The following is a 17,609-nucleotide window of genomic DNA, read 5'->3' as shown; positions in this document are numbered from 1 at the left end:
CACGCGGGTCCAAACGATTAGTCTGGAACATTCGACGACTGCTCTATAAAAGCCGACGCGCTTGACCCGCTGATCAGATTTCCGACGATCGCCGACTCTGTTCGCCGCTTTCGTTGTGCTATAAGTGTAGCCTGTTTTGTGGGCACAGGTTCGCCCAATAAAATCTACTTTTGCCTTTCACAGTATTGCTACTGTGTTCCACCACCACGTGACAATAAGATCATGAGAAGCTGGTGTCCGATTCTGCAGATTAGGAATAGGCGAAACATACGGAACAAACTTCTTGCTGACTGGAGATGAACCTCCCACATGTAGTAGATGTGGTAAAAAACTGACCGTCATGGAAGCCCTTGTGGAGTGCCGCAAAACAGAAATCGAGAGGCAAAAGCACTTTCCTTTAGCTTGTCGACAGCGTATCTTATTACATCCAAGACAGTTTCTTGCCGCAAACGCATTATTCGGCAACGAATTTGTTTTAAATATTTTAAATGACTCTTACACTGCACATTATCCCTCCGAAAGTTACGTAGTACGGCCTCTTAGGTACATCTGGTAGAGCACGTATCTCGAGGCCCTTGTTTTAAAGGCTCTGACGAGGCTCTGGGGCTCTGTTCATCTACACGCTTTATTACATCATCCTTGCGTAACAAAACATTTATGGTCAAATTTCACATCTCTGATCATTGTCATTGTTTCATACTTATATATTTTACGCCACATCCACCATTCAAAGTACAATTCTCGATTTCATAAACGATTCGTTGGTAAATGATCGCCATGTGTATGGCCCTTGTGCAAACCATGATCATCAGGCCATCATCAGACCATTCTTCTCACATTGTTTTGGGACACCGCTTTATGTATATTTAAGGTTAAGGTGGGGCCAATTTAGCCCTGAAAATTGATTCAGTTCGGACAAGGCGATGATTTAGAAAAAATAGATGTTAGAACGTGATGTTACTACACCTCATAGTACATAAGCCTGACTCATTTTCCTAAACATTCAGTGCATAACTAATGTATGTTTCTTTCACAGAACGTCGCCTTTCTGGCATACAACGACCAACCTCCTCCAGGCTTCGGCGGCACAAGAGGAGGGCACACAAAGGGTTCGTATGACGTTAGATGTGTGACGTTGCACCCGGAACAAGCGGTGTATACTTGTCTGAACCGTTCTTTCTTTCTTCGTTTGAAGTTCGCATTTAGTGACCTATTAGAATGCTTTCCATTCGACGACTAAGCCACTTAAACGCCTTTGACATTATGTTTGTGTTGCTAATGAACAAAGACTGCATAGTTGTTCCTAGGTGCTATAACGTACTATAATAAATGTTATAATTATTATTATTATTAATAATGAAGCCAAGCTTTATTTGCCTCTTCCGCCGATGTCGTGGGTGCTGGCTGCTACCCTTGCAGGAATAGCCGTGCTGGACATAGTGCAATGGGACACCGGAATCTGAGGTGGCAGGTGATGCGCTAAAGCGCGGTCATTAGCTCTACCGTAAGTACGTCATTGTAGTTATTCTGTCGTCATTCCATTGCCTTCAGTTTATTGCAATCTCTTCCTTCGTTTTTATGCAGTCGTAATCGTTCCGCCGTCTTGACGCTTCAGTCATTGCGTTGTGATACCGTTGTCATGACGCCACCCTAGTCAAGCTGTGTCTCGCGAAGCTTGTTCAAATGGTACGGGTTTTCCTCAGTTTATTCAGCTGATACCATGAGCCGCTTTCCGTATTAGCTGACACAAAATACTTAAATTTAAGCTCTACCACACATAGAAAGTGACTTTGTTCAATTTGGTGCAGTGTGGGCATGTGAATCCGAAATAAAATGAAGCGTTGACGTAGCCAACCGAGTTCCGAGCAGCCTAGTAATGTCACTGACGAAGTTACATAATGGCGAGTAACAATAGATGGCCCCTGTCAGACTGCTAGTTTTCACTGATTTGTGTGCTTTGTGTATATCTGTTTTGTTGTAAGAACAATTGTATGGGCACTCCACAAATATCCACCATTGTCTCCGGCGAAGCCCTCGACGTCGGCGTAGCCGCGATGTTCCGTATAAAGTCCAAGTGCGATGGCATCGCGGCCGCTCGCCGTACATGCTACAGATGCGTGCGAAAGCTTGCTAGGGTAAGCCGAGAAGTATAATGGCTTGATGCGGTGGTTCCTTCTCTCGCTTGCAAGGGACGAAGGCGAGGAGGGTGCGCGTTATCATCTCATTGCGCACAGGGAGAGGGCAAGAGGAGTTGGAAAATGTGCTCACGCTAGGAGGGAGGGAAAGGGGCAGGTTAGTGCACATCTCACCTTCTACTTCCAGCTGCGGCGGCTCAGCGCAGCCACACGCGTCGTATCTTGGCGGCAATTTGCACTGTGTTTAAAGGCTAGTCGGCTTCGTGCGCGCTGTGTTCTCGCTCGCCTAGTACGCGTTGAAGCGAAAGGAGGCACGGAGGGGAATTCACTCACCGCTGCTGCCGGTCTTTATCACGCCCGCACTTTGCCAGTGCGTGTCATCGGTCATCGAGTGACATGTGTTCCTGCTTGCTTGTGGGTGAATGACGATGTGCTTGTTAATTTAGTTTGTAACAGACTTTGCGATGTAACTTCGTAAAGCTGTCTAATAATTTGCTATAGCAATCATTGTTTCTCAGGCGACCTTAGCATTATTGACGTGAACCTATCACGTTCAGCAAACAAACAAGCATATTAAAAAGTTTTCACACGCAAATTATAAAGCGTTATGCAATAATTTAAAGCCGAACCAGTTACATCAGTGACGTCGTTTAGATACCTGCTTACAGCTGAGTGCAGCCTTGTTCTGTTCGTCGTATTGCGTCGTTCCTAACAAATGGCGCAAATGATTAACTCGAGCGGATACCGCTTCCATGCAGGTGTGTTATTGGCGGGTACTGGACGCAGCGAAGGTGGCGTGTGGCTTCAGCACAGCGTGCCGAGGTTTGTGGAGGACGTGAAGAAGAAATACGAATACCCGGAGAGTGGTCGAGAGAACGGTCAACTCTTCTTTTGCATCTCGTTCCCTTTGCAGGCAGTCCAAAATATAGGTATGGTGACGGCTTTCCTGCGTTTTTTTTTCTGTTGTTTCTGACTGAAATGTTTATGTACACTGTCGAATAATTATATTTTGCGCATATTTCCCGTTAGCTTGAAGGCAGTTTGTAAAATATGCTGATTATGCTTCATTTCTAAACCTAACAGTGAGGAGAACATGTATACTGTTGATACCGGAAGATTAACACTGTTAACTCCTTGCAGGTGCACAGGAATAGTGATTGATGCACTGTGGTTAAAATTCTATGACCGCAAGCAATCAAATCATGACAGTTTAGTCTTATTTTCAAGCCAGATCAGCGAGAGTTTCACTTAGCCACAGTGGTACCACGACAAAACGTTTGTTTTCTGTTATACTATATTAATCTTCTTATCAAATGTTGAGCTGTATTGCTTGCTAGAAAATAAATAAAAGCAAACACCAAGGGACTGGCACTGGCGATGCGGTTTACTCAACTGTTTTCAAAGCAACGCAGCCCTGTTTGTTTACAAGTTCAATAATCTTCGTACAATGTCACCAATGTTAGTGACCTTTCAGAGAACTGTTACGAAATTTTTCCGGGGCACGCCAGTACAAATACCTCTCGTCTCTGTGCTTACGTTCACATACTGCCTACGTATTAGTTGCGCATGTACCGTCCGCTCACCCTCACTGACCCTCACCCACACTCATTTAAGCGCCCACTCACACTCATCGAAAGTTACTTGTGTTCACGCTAGCGCCCACTCGCGCCTTTTCTCACTTACACTCACACTCACGCCCTTGAAATGAGTGATTTCGAAATCACTGGTATGCCGACTTTCCATTGTGTCACAAAATGGTCTGGACACATTTGTAAGGAGCACACTAATACCACCCAATTGACAAGGACATGTGGACAGTGCGTTGTGTGCGCTTTGCGCTTCGTGTGACATACTGCAGCGCTTGTTATTCGAGTGTCTTGCTTTTCTTGGGCAGCGCACGTCGCTAAAGAGGGATTATCGTCTTCTTGGCTGGTGATATACTACCCTCGATTAATGCCTGTGTCACAGCGGTTGTTCTGCCCACGGGACCAGGATCATCATGCCCTCATTTTTCTGAAAGATAATTATTTGGCTTCCCGTTTGTTGTTCTCTATTTTCTCTTGTTTTATTTGTGTTGTGTTGTAATGACAAGACCGTGGACAATGATGCTCGTATTTTCAACATTCTTCTAATAGCGCAGTCTGTAGCGACATCCTTTTTTGTTGGCGTTGTCATACTCTCTTCTTTGCCATTGTTTTACCGCAGCCTTTGAAACCTGTCGTTTGGTTCTTTCTTTCCTCTTTCATTCTCTTCTACCTATCTTCCGTTTCTTTATTTCTGTCTCCTTCTTTCTGAAGAGTAACCACAGATGGTGCCCCTTCCCAAGGCTGTCGCCAGCCTGGTTCTTGCTTTCATTTTTTATCTCTCAATTGTATATACGAAGTGTTTCATGCTATAATTAACAGAATTTTCTAAAATCAAGTTGCATTTAGTCAATTATTCATCAGCTAGATTACTCTCGCAAACAGATTTGCACGAAAAAATCAAAATCAATCTTTGAATAAATAAGTTCTTGTTAATGAACTTTTAAACCAATAACTTTAAAGTACAATTGCATTCTTCCAATTGTAGCCGGGGACTTCTAAAATCCAACCCACTTAGATTAAATTTTAGAGAGGACACCATCTTCGATATATGTTTTCACAAATTTTACGGCAAATTGCATTGGTGTCCCAGTAATTTAAAGGGACACTAAAGGTTAATATTAAGTCAACGTGGACTGTTGAAATACCATCCCAGAAACCTCGAAACGCTTGTTTCGTGCGAAGAGGAGACTTATTTTAAGAGAAAATGCGTTCTGAAGCGTCCGCGTAGCTCTAGCGCAGTTCAGATCACCCGCCCTTCGATCGAGGAGTATTGACCTCATGGTCTCATAGTGACGTTGCGCCGTCGGTGAGTAAAGCGGCTCCCGCAGATGGCGCTACGGCTTTTCTGCACAAAACGCAAACGTGCGGCCAGAAAGAACCAAGACAGAGCCGAAAGCAGCGCGAAAGTGAAACTATGGTGGCTAGCGGAAGGGAAAGCGCACAACGATAAGCTGGTTCTTTATTTTATGACGCCAACCTCGACGCTCGTTCCAATGGATGACCCTGACAACGACACATTAGCTCGCAATGCTGGGATCGAGTTCAGCGATTTAAGCACTGATGAACGTGACCTGCTGTTGAGGGCTCGCGCTGCCGGCGTTGTTGCGTACAACTACGACGACGGCCTGCTTTGTAAGGCACTTCACGCGACTTTAGTAAGTCGGTGTTGAACTCGTAATCCTCTGGACGAAAGTGCAGCGAGCACACTACGTGATTTTTCAGCTCTTTGCCAGCGTGCTGTGGCATAGGTACGGCACTTAACCACTTCGAACGGAGAGGTACACTCGTTGGCACACAGTGATAAGTAACGTTGGATTCGCCGCTGCAACTGCCCTTGGCTAAGTTCCGCGGACCGTTCGCGCATCCCACGACATCACATGGACGTGGCATTCTCGCTGTTTGTTCCAAATGCAAGTTTCGCGAGCCAGCAGGACAACCGCAGCACGACGCGATAAAGAAACAACTGAAACTCCAAAGCGCGCGCGGCGCAAAGTCGAGCGCGCAGAGTTGAGCGAAAACAAAACCTTTCGATCACCCATACTACTCAAGGGTAACGTCAAAATGTTATTTTTTCTTAGAATCGAATAGAACTAGACAAGTAGCATTTTCTTCCGTCTTATAATCTAATGAAATGATCTTTTTAATACGAGTAGTTCAGTTTAGTGACATAAATTATGATGAGGAGTGCTTTCGTCATCGGGCTAGTACCGGAATGTCGCTGGGGGATCTCAAATCGTGTCATGCATTTACCTCAATTTCTCGGTTACTAAAGCTCTGTTCGCGATTATATTGGCGCCTTAGACGTTCTAGAGCATTGTTTTATCACTTTAACTTGACTTTCTGGTAACCTTTAGTGTCCCTTTAAGAGCTTCAATGCTTAAAACAGCGTTTTTTTTTAAAACGTAAATGGAACAACACGTCATGTTTACTCCACGTTTAACTGCGACTCTCTCTAAACTGCAATTAGTTCTAAGTGGGCGTGTCTTGTAAAATACTGGCTGCAGTTCGTGTAGTGCAATATGTGTGTAGAAGTATTAGCTAATTGATTACTTAAATTTAAAAATTAGTCAATTACGGATATCGATTTCCAGCGCATTATGTCGGCCTTGTAGAGTAATCTTGCTCAATAGGTAGATTTCTGCTATATGCCACAGGCGATTGCTTAAAGGTGTGTTACCGTAAAAGAAAACACTGGTGTGTGTTCAAAGCCAATAAAAATAATAATAATAACCAGCTTATAAACTTCAAGCATCCACTAGACCTCCTATTTTATAGAAGAGAAGCTTACACAACTCATTGTGAAACCTGACACCTTACGTATGAAAAATAGAAATCATCGAACTTGAGTTCATTGTTGGCATGTTCTCACGGATGCTCAATGGTTGCGACGGACAATCCTCGTGAACACAGAGTCAGATTTACTCTGCACCATTGCTCAGTTACCCTCACAGGCGGTTTCTTGGACTAAAGAACCGTGATATCGCTTGAGATTTATACGTATATAAATTCATTGAGCCTTCGACAAGCTTTAGATTACTGGGACGCGCTGAGTCTTCCAACTGCAGCTTGTCTACACTGACTCATAATACCTGGAATCAATTTTATTCAGTCACACTTAGACTTGCATCAGCTACTTTTGATGCCGCCAAACCCTATGTTCGTTTACTTACACCTGACTGGGCTCATTCAGGCTTACGTTCACACTACGTAGGACCACCCTGTCAGGCGCGCTCAGTCTCATGGGTCGGTTGGCGAATGAGTAAGGCGATTTGTAAAAACTCAGTCCATGTACATATAAACAAACATTCAGTCACTCTGAGAATATAGTAATTCTTGAAGTAGGCAAGAAACCTTGCTGAAAAAATTTTCACAGATGATGCCAGGCTTACTGGATACACGTCACTCAACAACAAAATACATAGGCAATGTCAAACAACTTTACTTTTGTAGCTTCAGAGAGTGCCATGTTTAGGTTGCTGTCTTTCGCGTACGTGGAATTTCAAAACAAAAGCGTAAGGGAGTTTCATGAGTTCAATAATTATTTCTACTTTCTAACTATATTTTACAGCGAAACCTTTTGATGAAATATTGTACGAAACTTTCTTTTTGCAGCTCTGCATCTTCGAGTCCAAGGGGCCAATGTATACCAGACACGTGCACCGAAGTGGGCCGCCGATTTTGATGAATTTTGGTATTTGCTGCACAAGATGTATAGGAGAGACAAAAAGGGTCACTTACGGATCGACTTTCTGCACACAAATGCGCACAGGCTTGTGCTGGCCATTGCCAAGCCTCCACGATTGTCGAGAGGTAATGCGCTGTGCCCGGAAGGTACTGCTGTCGAATAGTTAACATGTGCACGAACTGCTTGTGCATATGCTACTATGTAAACTTGCAAATGCAATGTGCTTACTAGCCAAAAATCAATGAAAATTCAGTTTTGCTGACATTTCTGTACGATATAACATTACTGCGCGAAAAAGACATACTAAGCAGGATTACATTACAACTCAACTCTAAGAACATTTCTCCTTTACTATTTCCACATTCGAAGACAAACAGCTCGCCTTTGCCGCCTGCCTTTCCCTCATTTTCGCAAGTCTCCTATGACAACTGCATACTTATTTGACTTTTCTGAGGGTGATTTAACGTACGGATAAGATTATACTACTACTTGAATATATGGGCAGAATTTGGTGCATATAAGCGTTATTTTTAATGTGCATCTATTATTGAGTTTCGTTACAACTGTTCTGTAGAAATGAGCGATGTTCACCATGCTACGAGGTTTATTGACTATTAGCGGGAATCGCAGTCACGCCGGGTCCAGCACAGAAAGCAGCCGAGCAATTCTACCGAAGCGCCAGCGCTAGCGCGAGCAAGCACCGCGGCACTTACCCTTTGGACTTTGTCTTTCTCACTTCAGGAACCACTCGGCCGCAGTAACGCTTTGTCCTTACAACTGCTTCGTTCTTATATATCAGAAATCCTGCCCCGTGTTTTCTGTATAGGTCGGCAAGACCTCTGTGACAGAGGGCAAGTTTATTAGTCAGTGCAGTATATGCGTCATAAGCACTGCTAAGCACAATGCGATCCGAGGTAACCTTTAATCATTTCTGAAAGGGCTGCGTTAAAGATGCTTCAGTGGATGGGGTTTACGAGATGCAATTAAAGAGAAGATGATCCTAAAGCAATAACCCGAGCGTTAAACGACGGACACTGGGCTATAAAGATGGAACAGTCCATACGCCTACATATTCCAAACCCGTCGTTAACTAAATAACAGTGTACAAGAACACCAATTATCTCTGAGAAATCAAATAGCTACCTTTGTTACCTGTAACGCATGAAATTATGAGCTACGAATACGTACGATAAGAAAATTCAGTCAGACCTCATCTACAATTACCATCCTAGTATGCGAATAGCCAAAAAGAGTCATGTGTGAGGCATGTACAACAGCCAGGCTCATTTCTCGCTCTTTCCACTGGACACGCTGCGCCATCAAGAATTCGCGCAGCTAAGAAGTACGCGCGAATATTTCTATGTAGCTTGTGAGATCGCGTGGCATCCGAGATTTGCACCAGCGGCGCACCGGTGCGTTGGAGTAGCGTACTTCGCGTACTTCAGCCGGGCTCCATTCTGGCACTTCCCCTCATAGACATCCTCCGCCATCCAGCGGCGCCCCCGGCAGGTCCGGGTGGGGCCTTTAATATGTACGGCACGCTGGTGCGTGCAAACAGTGAAGAAAAAAATGTATGTTTTTACGTGCCGAAACCAGGATCTCATTATGAAGCACGCCGTAGTGGCAGACTCTGCAATAATTTGGACCACTTGCGGTTCTTTAACGTGCACGTAAATCTAAGTACGCGGGTGTTTTCGCATTTCGCACCTCATCGAAATGCGGCCGCCGGGGCCGTGATTCGATCCCGCGACCTCGTGCCTAGCAGCCTAACACCATTCCTACTGTACACCTACGGCGGGTTGCTTGCGGACAGTGAGACTTAATTCCTGCCTCCACGAAAACGTTCCTAGCTTGCGGAACCCGTCGGATGCGGGTTCCATTCTGCCCAGCACCAAGGAAACTGTTAGGGGTTCCTTTTTTCGTTGAAGAACGCCGTCAACGAGGTTTAGGAAAAATTTTTAGACTTCAATAACTGCCGTAGCGGCCAACAATTGTGGTGGAATAGTTTGACCGCCGGAAAAACAAAGAACTGGTCTGACAATATCATGAATGTAATCCGGAATTATATTGGGTAGGAGCAAGATCACAAGCGCGCATTAACTTCTAGATGCGTGTGACACTGCGAAACGTCCTGTTGCTTGTACCAGTGACACGTCAATCTTGCTGCTCTATGCAAAAGTCAATGTACTTGATGACAAATGCTAACAAGAAAAGGTAGCGTTAGTCCCGTTCTTCTTTTTTTCTTCTTCGTATTAATGCTATGGGCATTTTTTTTTTTTTGCATATGAGCTGAGTAACCTTAGAACAAGAACAGGTGGGAGTCAAATACTGTTTCCCCGAGGTTGTCTTTTTGCAATGCAACAGACCACTACTTAAGTAGTGCAGGCTCACTAGGCTTAGTTTGATTGTAAATATGCTTCTATTTGTGTTGTTTGTATCAACGGAGCTGAAAACACCTAAGTATGTAAAATGTTGTTTTACTTCAATAAGCCAGAAACAACTGAAAGGTCTTCCCTATATTGCAATAATAAGATGGAGCGTTAGCAGTGAACTGGCGCAATTGCCTTAGCTCGAAAGTTTGATTCACCCAAATTTAGTTTTCTCTCATCAATGCAAAAACCAATTATGTGACATCAACAGAAGAAAGGAAATTATAAATAGATGATTTAGAGTTTGTGAAAATGCAGGTTTTCTTGGGGTCTCTTATGGAGGTATAGTGGTAACAACAACCAGAGATTTTTCAAAGCCTACAAGACAGCATTCGGCCGGCATGTAAGATGCCTCCGCCAGAAACGGTCATAGGCGGCAGAGCTCTGTTGACGGCGGTTCTTTTAATAAACGTTTCGATTTCTTGCTATGGTTCGCACAGACGTCTACACATAGGATTTAAAAAACCACATGAACGACAGCATCACTGTCCAGTCCTGGAAAAATGGGGCCGGCGGTGCCCAACAAAAGCACTGCACCAAAACGTACAGCGTCACCGACGTCGAGACGATAAGGATACGTACGAAAACAGACGATCTATATTTCTCAACTAGTGAGGACCACAGCAAGTGGTATGTCACCAAATCAAACGGAATATTCTGCTTTTCTTCGCTTAACCGCATGGTAAGTATGGAGTTGCGCATTCCATCCAGCTCCGCACCGCGTACCTTTTAATGCCTAAAGACTGGCTGAGCAACACTGAGGAAATCGCGTCTATTAAAACATGAAACAGATAACGACAGGTCGCACCAAATACATAGAACTGACACAGGGCACGTGATTCGCGTTGGACTAGCCAGTTCTACAGTTAACGTTAGCCCATAACTGTGATAGCCGAGAAAAGCTTTTTTGCTTTCCAGTGTCACTGACTACCGTGGTGCAGCACGGTAAACCTCCAAAGTCCTCGTTCTAAGTGACAAGTTGGGAGGGGGGATGTGTCCCTTTCGCGATGTATATTGGTTAAAATTGTCAAGACACAATAGTGACCATGTGATGTATCCTGCCGGTGCCTTTCTGTTAGACTTGCAGTGGTTCAGTCCTTTATTAAAAACTAAAACGTTAGCCGTAGACCGTAAATGCGGTGCATCGTATACATAGAGGTGCATGCGTCATTAGCGTCATTAAAGGACGGACGCAGATTTTCTAAAAACTAATGCAGATAAAGTGATTCTATAAACATACCTGAAGGCTAGAATTTAGCGTAGGGTGGCGGCGTGTCTGCCGACATAAATAGTTCCCTGCAATGCCATCAATATTCAAGAAGCAAAAGTACATTCTGTCAATATTCTTTATGTTGTGTGCTATGCTCGCTACTTTACGTAGTCCGGTGGTATGCAAATTTCTGTTGTACTAGCGTCTGTGGTATCTGCGTCTTCACATTGTGCTCCATTTATATTATTGCACTGGTACAATGAAGCAAGAAGCATCGCAAGATCCTCATAAAATGCAGTACAGTACTGAAGCATCATACGATCCATAGGCAGGTTAGTTTGTGTGCATATCTGAGGACGCTGACTGATAATTGAGATCGCAAAGTTCAAATTTTTTGACAATATTTTTCAAATATTCCTTGCTAACGTTCGGAAGTGTAATCTGGATAACCTTCAGCAGAACGCAATGCCCTTTATCAATACTTTTGGCATTCAGGGATGTCGCTTTCAGGAATATGATTCTTTAGGGACCGACGGCGGTAATGCACTCTTCAAAGAACAGAAGGGAGCATGAGTATAAGGGGCTTGCATAAGTCGCCTAAAATATCACTAGAAACAGGTGGTTTTGTGCGATATAAGTGATGTCTCTCATTGAAATATTCTGTAAAGTGAAAAATGATCAGGCAATAGCCGTAATGTTTTACTGCTCTTAATACCAATTACGAACTCTCAGAAATTTTAACGAACGGTCGTTCTTTATTTTCGCTTTCGGAATCCCAGTTCTTGTGTAATTTATTCGCATTCTACTCGAGCCTTACGTCTACATAGCGTATTTAACGGCTAGCAAACCATGGCGGCCTGTTATTGTGTCACGAAATGGGGCCGTGAGTAATCATCGCATTGAGTTCTATAGAAGCGAGCTACATCATGTCAAATCTACGAAACACTTGCTCAGGACAACGCTTATGCCATTCAGCTTTATTGCCAGACGAAATCGCGTCAACCAAGAAACAGTCCGCTTTTAAACATTTCTACAAGGACGGCTCATGCGACATCGTGCACTACAAATTCTTTATTTGTTGTAGGCTCAACGGCGTCGGTTTATAGCATTCTCGCGAAAAACAACGTAAACTGCAATTCCGTAAGCTGAGCGACAAGGGTCACTGTGGCGCCTCTTCGCGGGTGTGGACGGCAGGCGACGGGAAGAGCGCATATATCGGCGCTAGAGCACATTGTGTCGAAGTGCTCAGGGTGGTCACTTTTGGCTTGCTAATGTTTACCTTAGTGCTAACGTTTACTTAGTGCCTGTGTGGTATATTTAGGAAGCCTAGAAAGCGTGACACTTGGTAGTGCGAACAAGAATGAATGTGTCGGCTTTTCCTCGCCCGCGAGAGCCCGAGACTTTACCGGTCTACGTGGTCGCTCGTCGCCATAGTTTGGTGACCCGGACGGGATAATAGGCGCGAACGAGATCGATCTTCGGAAAGATCGTCGCACAGTGCAACGCAACCATGAAGTCCTGTGTGTTCGGTAAAGGGTAGCCATCAGGAACTGTGACGTTGTTTATTGCCCGGTAATCGCCACATGGGCGCCAGTCTTCCGTCTTCTTAGGCACCATGTGAAGTGGTGATGCCCAATTACTGGAGGAAGGGCGGATGATGCCAAGTTGCAGCATGTGTTCGAATTCCGCGTGAGCGGTCTTCAGTTTCTCCTGGGACAAAGGCCGGTGTCGGAAATAGACTGGTGGGCCGGAGGTGACGATGTGATGGCACACGTCATGTTGCACCGGTTGCGTCCAGTCCGTCAGGCGCGTCAAAGTGGGAAACTCGCTTAGGAGCGCGGCGAAAGCTCCGGCCCAACACACAAGTCGCCTTTTCTACGTGACGGACAGCGTTGCGGGACAACGATTCTTAGTCGACACAGGAGCTGACGCCAGCATTCTCCACGCCCACCACTCCGACCGAAAAGCGACATCTGTGTCGTTTTTGCAAGCCTTCAACGGCATCAGGATCCCAGTTTTCTCGTCACGCTCCGTCATGCTAAACCTTGGCCTTCGACGAGGGTTCCGCTGGATTTTCCTGGTTGCAGACGTCCTTCGTGCAGTCATTGGAGCAGATTTCTTGCACAACTGCTCTTCAGCAGCGCAATCTCCGCTCGACTCCTTGTGTGAGCGCCTGGAACTCATCATCTGTGGGGCGGAGGATCGCCGCACGTCATCTCGTCGCCCACGCAGCCGTAGTTCCAGCAGATCAAGACGCACGGGCACCCGCAATGAGACATCAGCTACAACGTCTGGCATTTGCTACTAGCACTGCCGTTTTGGAAACGACGCTCGTCACTGTCGGCGTAGCTCCGGTGCGTGTCTGCTTACTAAGAAGGCACCCACATATTACTGTCTTGCAAACAAAAAGTTTTCTGCAATTGATCTTAACCTAGTTTCCCCGTCACTACTGTCCGAACTTGAATGGGAAGTTAACAACAATCCTTACGGAAGTGACCACTTCGCCATACTGCTAAGATCACCTAAAGAAAACGAATATCCACCACAGGCTCCTAGGTGGAAGATTGACACAGCTGACTGGGAGAAATTCCGAACCCTAACTAGTATATCATGGGATGACAAGTCCTCGTTAGGAATTGATGCTGCTGTTGAGTATTTTACAGCCTTTATAATAGATGCCGCATCAAAATGCATATCAGAAGTAAATGGCCTTGCATGCAAACGGGGTGTCCCGTGGTGGAACGACGATTGTAGGATCGCTCGTAAAAAACAGAACAAAGCGTGGGGGTTGCTACGCGCCTCTCCCACTGCGGATAAAATTATTAACTTTAAGAAAGTAAAGTCCCAAGGCAGGAGAACCCGCCGACAGGCTAGAAGAGAAAGTTGGGAGAAGTTTTCATCGAGTACAAACTCCTATACAGATGAGGCCAAAGCCTGGAACAAGGTTAATAGGATAAGAGGGCGACAAACATACTCACTCCCTCTGGTAAATACACAGGGCGATACACTGAAAGACCAGGCAGACTCACTTGGGGAGCACTTTGAGCGAGTGTCGAGCTCAACGCACTATTCCCAATCCTTTCTTAAACATAAAGAAATAGTAGAGCATAAGCCAATAATACGAAACTCCAGGCAGGAAGAACGGTATAACCGGCCTTTCGGTATTCCCGAGTTGAGAGCTGCCTTGAACACATGCAAAAGCACTGCACCGGGACCTTACAATGACATGATCAGAAACCTACATATTGACGCACAAGTTACACTTCTTACACTATTCAACACTATTTGGGCTTCGGGATAACTCCCATTCACATGGAAAGAAGCGATTGTGGTTCCTGTTCTAAAGCAGGGAAAAGACCCTTCCTTGGCAACAAGTTATCGTCCGATAGCTCTAACAAATTGTATGTGTAAGATTTTTGAAAAAATGATAAATCGCAGACTTATACATTTCCTTGAGCTCAACAATATGCTCGATCCTCATCAGTGTGGCTTCAGAGAAGGGCGGTCGACAACCGATCACCTGGTACCCATTGAAGGAAATATCCGCGATGCATTTATACATGGACAGCATTTCCTATCGATATTCCTTGACATGGAAAAAGCGTATTATGACACGGCATGGCGTTACGGGATCTTGCGACACCTGTCGGAGATGGGCATCCGTGGAAATATGCTGAACATAATTGAAAGCTATTTGTCGGATCGTAGCTACCGCGTGAAAATCGGCAACGTATTGTCGCGACCTTTTATACAGGAAACAGGTGTACCCCAGGGAGGAGTACTCAGTTGCACTCTCTTTATCGTTAAAATGAACACACTTCGTCCTTCACTGCCACCGGCCATTTTTTATTCCGTCTACGTAGATGATAGGTTTCAAATCTTGCAACCTTACAGTTTGTGAAAGACAGGGTACATCAGGGCTTAAACAAGGTGTACAAGTGGGCAGAACATAATGGATTTAAAATCAACCCGCACAAAAGCTCTTGTGTTCTTTTCACAAGAAAGAGAGGCCTGGTACCTGATCCCTGTGTAGAGCTGGGTGGACAACAAATTCCCTTCAAGAAAGAGCACAAATTTCTGGCTGTTATTCTCGACTCCAGGCTCACTTTCATTTCACACATCAAATATCTTAAAGAAAAATGTCTGAAAACCATCAACTTACTTAAAGTTCTATCCCACACTACATGGGGTAGCGACAGGAGGTGCGTCTTAAATTTTTACAGGAGCCTAGTTAGATCACGACTAGATTATGGTGCCGTAGTATATCACTCTGCTGCACCGAGCGCGCTAAAGATGTTAGACCCCATTCATCATCTGGGTATCCGCCTGGCCACTGGCGCATTTAGAACAAGCCCGGTGGAAAGTCTATATGCAGAGTCAGACGAGTGGTCACTACATTTTCAGAGAACGTACATCAGCTTTACCTATTTTCTCAATGTGCGCTCCAATAAAGAACATCCGTGCTTCAAAACCGTTAACGACTTGACGTGTGAAAGACTGTGACGTATCCATTGTAGAGGTCACAAAACACGCACCTGACCTCGAAATCGCTATGCATTTCCGTGAACTTCAATCGAAGTGCAGCTGCTCCGAATACTACACAGACGGGTCTAAATCACAAGCTGGTGTATCTTATGCTGCTGTTGGTCCCTCTCTTTCTAAGTCTGATTTATTGAACCCGCAAACAAGTATCTTTACTGCAGAAACTTAAGCAGTACTGTCTGCAGTAAAACATATACAGAAATTAAAACTCGACAGAGCAATTGTATACACAGACTCGCTAAGTCTCGTAGAAGCAATAATTTCATTACAAAAGCTTAAAAATCTTGTTTTCATTGAACTTTACTCCCTCTTATGCAGTATTTATCTACCACATATACATGTAGTGATATGCTGGGTACCTGGCCATAGAGGTATCGAGGGTAATGTACTGGCTGATAAAACGACCACATCACTCACATCACTAAACACTTTTCCTAGAGCTGCTGTTCCTGTAACAGATCTGAAGCCTTTCTTGCGCAAGAAACTGCGACAACACTGACAACGCATGTGAAACGCAGATATAAACAATAAACTACACGCTATCAAGCCACAGTTAGGTGTTTGGCCCTCCCCAACAAAATCACGGCGAACAGATGTCCTTTTCTGCCGCCTCAGAATAGGGCACACATTTGGTACACACAATTTTCTGCTTACTGGAGATGAACCGCCAACCTGTGGTCGATGTGGTAAGAGGCTGACCGTCCTCCACGTCCTCTTGGAGTGTCGCAAAGCCCAACCTGAAAGAAAGAAACATTTTCCTCTTGCATATCGTTATTGCATACCTCTTCACCCAGCTATGTTTCTTGGTAAGGAAACATTTTTCAACATCAATGTAGTCCTCAATTTTTTAAATGAGGTGGTCCTACATGTTATGAGCCCAATAAATTCGTAGCGCATCCTCTTTCCAGAGGATGCCGCTGTGATAGTTGTTTTATATAGGACATGTCTCCAGGCCCTTGTGTCGCAAGGGCTCTAACGAGGCCATGGCGCTCAAGTGAATTTTAGAAACTTATGCAATTTTTTGTATCATATCATTATTTTGAAATGCACCTCAATGCTCATAGTACGCATCATTTGTCATCGCCATAATTTTATTACACGTACATTTTGCGCAATTTACAGCGACTATATTTTAGGCCTCTTTAAAGCCACGTCACATCAATTCCATAGAACCCATCACTCCAGTGCGAAATCATTAACACTTGCATGGCGCTCTTTGGCCATACCTGACCCTTGCGCCAATAAAAACCACACATTTGTTCATTTCATCTTGTCTTGCGCTGAGTGTCCCCTGTGCGACAAGCACACCTTGTCACATTATCGCGTCCGGAGGCACCGAAGAAAACCAATTATAAAGCAGTAGCCTTCTTTGGCGCTTTCGCGGGTGTTATGATGGGCTTCGGGCCGCAGATTCATTGTGTCAATCAGAGGCGCATGTGAGGGCAGCCTGGAAGGAACGCCAACACTCACCGCACACAAGCATATATTCACACATCCAAAATGCAAGTACAAGGGCAGAGGGCATGGGAGCAAGCGAGACCAATCGTCCCTACACAGCGGTCAGAGCGACTGCCGCAACGTACTCTCAGTTTGGCTGGTGTTGCGTCGCTCAACCAACTGCGCGAGCGGATACGGCAGGTGAGCTCTCGCAGGCTCTTGTTCCTGTGGTGGGTGACGGGAGCGGAAGACGTTCCCTTTAGAGGTCCCCTCGTGCGTTCGCGCCCGAACGAGTCCCTCGGACAGCTGTTGGCATCCCGAGCGTTGACGTCCAACCCAAGCCAACAAGTCTTCCTTGCTCCGCTTCTCAGCTGCCGTCTGTCTTGCCGACGTGGTCTCTTCGCCTTCTTTAGGCTGCATGAGCCACGCGTTAGCTGCCGATTAGTTGCGCGCTCTTTTGTGGTGCTTGCTGATTAGCAGTATTATTCTTGACTTATTATGTTTTCTACACCACGAGCGCACGTGCAGCGAGCTGTCGTCCTTGTTGTCAACCTTGCACGTGGGCCGGTGCAGGTGCTTCCATAT

The 17,609-nt window shown here is 45.1% G+C and overlaps 1 protein-coding gene and 1 long non-coding RNA gene across 2 annotated transcripts in view; one reads left to right on the top strand and one right to left on the bottom strand.

The window, feature by feature from the left end:
• The window catches only part of LOC142587519 (uncharacterized), a 231,365-nt gene extending 223,217 nt beyond the window's left edge, over window positions 1-8,148 (bottom strand). The window contains exon 1 of the long non-coding RNA XR_012829562.1: window positions 8,120-8,148. This is a non-coding gene — a long non-coding RNA (uncharacterized LOC142587519). The remainder of the gene's footprint in view (window positions 1-8,119) is intronic.
• LOC142587518 (deoxyribonuclease-2-alpha-like) overlaps window positions 1-10,430 on the top strand; it is a 35,402-nt gene extending 24,972 nt beyond the window's left edge. The window contains exons 2-5 of the mRNA XM_075698589.1: window positions 1,037-1,109; window positions 2,894-3,064; window positions 7,334-7,531; window positions 10,276-10,430. Of these exons, the coding sequence (XP_075554704.1) occupies window positions 1,037-1,109; window positions 2,894-3,064; window positions 7,334-7,531; window positions 10,276-10,289 (456 nt within the window). The 3' untranslated portion in view covers window positions 10,290-10,430. The remainder of the gene's footprint in view (window positions 1-1,036; window positions 1,110-2,893; window positions 3,065-7,333; window positions 7,532-10,275) is intronic.
• The last annotated feature ends 7,179 nt before the right edge of the window (window positions 10,431-17,609 follow it).

The sequence above is a fragment of the Dermacentor variabilis genome, chromosome 7, assembly GCF_050947875.1.
Source record: "Dermacentor variabilis isolate Ectoservices chromosome 7, ASM5094787v1, whole genome shotgun sequence".
In the NCBI taxonomy this organism is placed as follows: Eukaryota; Metazoa; Arthropoda; class Arachnida; order Ixodida; family Ixodidae; genus Dermacentor; species Dermacentor variabilis.
This window is presented reverse-complemented; position numbering and strand designations above follow the sequence as displayed.